The sequence below is a fragment of the Notamacropus eugenii genome, chromosome 2 (genome assembly GCF_028372415.1).
Source record: "Notamacropus eugenii isolate mMacEug1 chromosome 2, mMacEug1.pri_v2, whole genome shotgun sequence".
Lineage (NCBI taxonomy): Eukaryota > Metazoa > Chordata > Mammalia > Diprotodontia > Macropodidae > Notamacropus > Notamacropus eugenii.
Window position 1 is genome coordinate 73,775,262 of NC_092873.1, and position 4,229 is coordinate 73,779,490.

General features: G+C 37.1%; 1 protein-coding gene across 1 annotated transcript; it reads left to right on the forward strand.

The window, feature by feature from the left end:
• The first annotated feature begins 282 nt into the window (after positions 1-282).
• On the forward strand, positions 283-1,245 carry LOC140523529 (olfactory receptor 2T29-like). The gene has a single exon (XM_072638356.1). It carries the CDS (start codon positions 283-285, stop codon positions 1,243-1,245), a length of 963 nt encoding a protein of 320 aa, XP_072494457.1.
• The last annotated feature ends 2,984 nt before the right edge of the window (positions 1,246-4,229 follow it).

The following is a 4,229-nucleotide window of genomic DNA, read 5'->3' on the forward strand; positions in this document are numbered from 1 at the left end:
GCACTATTTCATATAAGAATAATCTGGCAGAAACTCAGTGTTTCAAACTGACTGAAGATAATTATCTATCCAAATAGATCTATCTTTAGTTTTAAGTTAGATTATCTGTATCACAGATTGATGAGAATCTCTCCTGTTAGCAAAAATCATCTCTTCTCCTGTAAGAACAATCTATACCATAACTCTTTTCTTCACTAATAGATAGTCTATCATTTTTGTTTAAGGGAGAGAATAAAAAATTCTTTATTGTTTTGGTTTTTCATGTTCCGTAGGTGAGATACCATGAAGCAAACAATGTGGTTGGAGAATCGAACTTTTGAAACTGATTTCATCCTGTTGGGACTTTTTAGCCAAAGCAAATATTCTCCTTTCTTCTACTCACTGATATTCATTATTTTCATAGTAGCTCTGACTGGGAATGCCACTTTAGTTCTTTTGATTCAAAGTGATCCCCAACTCCACACTCCCATGTACTTCTTCATCAGTCAACTTTCCCTCATGGACATGATGTATATCTCTGTTACTGTGCCCAAGATGCTGCTGGATCAGGCAATTGGGATTCATAATATCTCAGTTGCAAGCTGTGGACTCCAGATGTTCCTCTATGTAACTCTGATAGGAGCAGAGTTCTTTCTTTTGGCAGCCATGTCCTATGACAGGTATGTGGCCATTTGTCACCCTCTCCGCTACCCCATCCTCATGAACCACAGAGTCTGCATATTCCTTGCAATTGTCTGTTGGTTCTTGGGCTCTCTTGATGGCTTCACTCTCACCCCTATCACCATGAACTTCCCATTTTGTAAGTCCCGAGAGATCCAACACTTCTACTGTGAGGTCCTTGCCTTGTTGAAACTCTCCTGCTCAGACACATCACTCTATGAGTTTGTCATGTACCTGTGCTGTGTCCTTATGCTCCTCATCCCTGTCATAGTTATTTTAAGCTCTTATTCCCTTATTCTCCTCACAGTATATAGGATGAATTCAGCTACAGGTCATAGGAAAGCATTTGTCACATGTTCCTCCCATATAACTGTAGTTATTCTCTTTTATGGAGCTGCTGTCTATAACTACATGCTCCCTGCTTCTTATCATACTACTGAGAAGGATATGATGGTGTCTGTCTTCTACACTATCCTAACACCTGTTATAAACCCTCTCATCTATAGTGTCAGGAATAAAGATGTCACAGTAGCTTTGAGGAAAATGTTATGGTCTAAGCTGGTTTTAGGAAATTTTCAGAAGTAGAATACTGAAAAACACTCTACATTCTTTTATTTATTATTCCTTCACTTTATTCATGTAGCTTTCTGGTAAACAGGCATCTTCCTCTGTACTTTCTCTGTCCTTCCCAATTAATGTCCTCTCCTTGAGAGCTTTTGAAGCATTTTGAGTTAATATTTTCTTGGTTTAGAATAAAAATTCTTGACATTTAAGTCAGAATAAAAGGATTTGACATGTCTGCTTAGAACTTGCTAACTAGGTTACCATGAACAAATGATTGAAAGTTACTTTTCAGTTCAATATTGTATTGAAGAATGAGGTGAATGGGACCAACATGAACTTATCAAAAATTGCTTTTATTCAACTCATCTCAGTGTGTTCAGTCTTTGGGACTCTCTCTGAAGTCTGAAGGTACAGTATTACCTGTGGATAGGATACTGGTTAACACCTATGCCACTTGTTGCCTGCTGCTGCTTGTCTGGGCTTCCAAAGTCCTCACTCTGGGTTGACTTTCGTTTCTCAGTTTTTTCTTAGTAAATTAAGCATTTGTTTTAAGTGTAGTGTGCTTTAACTCTCTCTACTTGAATGTTGAATGAATCGCTTTCTTTGTTCACTAATACTGATTATTAACTAATGACTTGTAACCTCATGGTTTGTTAAATCAGTAAATAAATTAAATAACTTGCTAGAACTCTTACCATACAGGCTTTGTGCCCTCCACCAATCTAAGAAAATGGTAGGTTATTTCATAATCATTCTCTAGATAAGTCTAGCATTTGAAATGGGCAGTTTGTGTAGGATGAGATACAATAATAATTTGAAGATATGTAGTTTAAGTTTTGTGTGGATCTAACAGTCACCCACCCTGTAAATGCACCGTTGAATATGTCAATGCTGAGTTTCTCAAAAGACCAGTTGTCAAATTATTCATGAAGTCAGTTATAGTGTGTCCCAAATCTTCAGCTCTAAAACGAAGGAGAGAATTTGCTGTCAGAAACATAGCCTTCTTCTAAAGAAGTTAAATTCCCTTCAGAATGCACCACATTGAAGATGAATTGCTACAAAGAGAATTGTCATAGATCATGGCTGCCTGACTTCTGCAGTTGTATCTCGTATGAGAAATCAGTACACATTTAAGACTGGGAGAAACATCAGAGGTAGATATTTTCTGAGTTTTCCTAATATGTAGCAAGTTATGTCATATCCTTCAGTAAATATCACTTGGATAAACAAGTTATGTGTTTGACTCTGCTTTTATTTTTAGCCTCTGAAAATGTCCCTTTGAACCCTTAGCAAATGGTTATGGTTATGTGAATGAAAAACCATTTGAGCTTGGAAATAGGAATCCCTTCCCTGACTCTTGATTTGCCTTTAAATTACACGGATCATTTTAATAAGGTTTGCTATTGTTCATTTTTCAGCCATGCTAGTAGATCTCAGGTCAAGGTTATTAGACATCTATCATCCTCAAAGGGACAAAAATCTATTACTTCTGTATCTAAACCACCAATTAGGAATTTTTGCTGAACTGGACCTGTCATACAGAAAAGAATGCTGTACTTACTTTAATTTTATTCTTTTAGATATCACAGATATTAGAACTTCTTTTATTTGAGCAGTCTTATCAAAATGGATACCCTGGCTCCCTGAAGGCCCTGATAGGCTTTAAACTATTAACAGTCAAATGAACAGAGGACTGCTGATTGTCTTAAACCAAATGTAGGAAAATTCCATATCAGTCATGTGCACGTTCTCTTAATGCCCAGGTTAGGTAAAATTAAGGTCTTAAAAAAAAGAATATTCTGTGACAAGGCCCATATGGATACTTTGAATGCCTAGGTTGAATTCTCCCAGACCCTGGCAGAAAACAATCTAATATTTATTTAAATAAAACAACCCTCAGAACAAGCAACAATGATAAATAGCAAATGCACAATATTAGATTAGGGAAGCAAAAAATAAATTACATTTGACAGTGCTGTGATTTATTTGGTTTATCAAAGGCTGTGCAAAACACAACCTAACTGTAAAAAAACCAAGCTCCTCAGTTTTGAGCTGTGAGAGGAAGTAGACAAATGGATAGTAAGGGGGAGAGGTTCAGGGAAGGCTGCTGAGAGAAACCTCAAATTCAAACAATACCCCATCTTCCGATATACTGACTTCTGGAGAAAACTAGTAATATTTACCTTGGATCCAAAAAGGTTAGCTAACTATTGTATTAAGGTAGCTAGGTTGCATAGCTGATAGAGTGCTAGGCTTGGATTCAGGAAGGCCTAAATTCCAGTATGACCTCAGACACTTGCTAGATGTATGACCCTAGGAAAGTCGCTTCATTCTATTTGCCTTAATTTCCTTATTGGTAAAATGGTCTGAAGAGGGAAATGGCAAACCACTCCACTATCTTTGCCAAGGAAACCCCAAATGGGGTTATGAAGGATCAGTCACCACTGAAATGAGTCAACATCAACAGCAAAAGCTATGCAATGCTAGAAGACAACTCTGAAGAACTTATAATGAAAAATACTGTGCAGAACCAGTGAAAGAACTGATGGTGTCTGAGTACAGGTTGAAATGTCCTTTTCTATTGTCTTTAGTTTTCTTGAGTAGTTTTTTGGGTCTGTTTTCTTTCAGAATATGACTTATGGATATATTTTGCATGACTACACATGTATTGCCAGAATCAAATTTCTTACCTTCTTGATGGTGGAGGACAGGCCTGTGGAATGTCTGGAGGGAGGAAAGGAGAGAATTTGGACCTCAAGGGTTTTTTAAATTTGCCCTTAAATTAATTAAATTTTAGTTTTCAGTATTCACTTCCACAAGATTTTGAGTTTCAGATTTACCCACATTGCCTGCTACCAGCCAAAGATGGCATGTTTTCTTATTATTCCTTCCCCCAATTTGCCCACCCTTCTATCACTCTCACCCCCTTCTTTTATTCTCTTCTCTTTCCATTTTCCTGTAAGGCATGATAGACTTCTATGCCCCATTGCCTGTATATTTTATTT

Bases quoted from the DNA above. Each gene is read 5' to 3' on its own strand.
- LOC140523529 (XM_072638356.1), top strand. From the start codon at position 283: ATGAAGCAAACAATGTGGTTGGAGAATCGAACTTTTGAAACTGATTTC.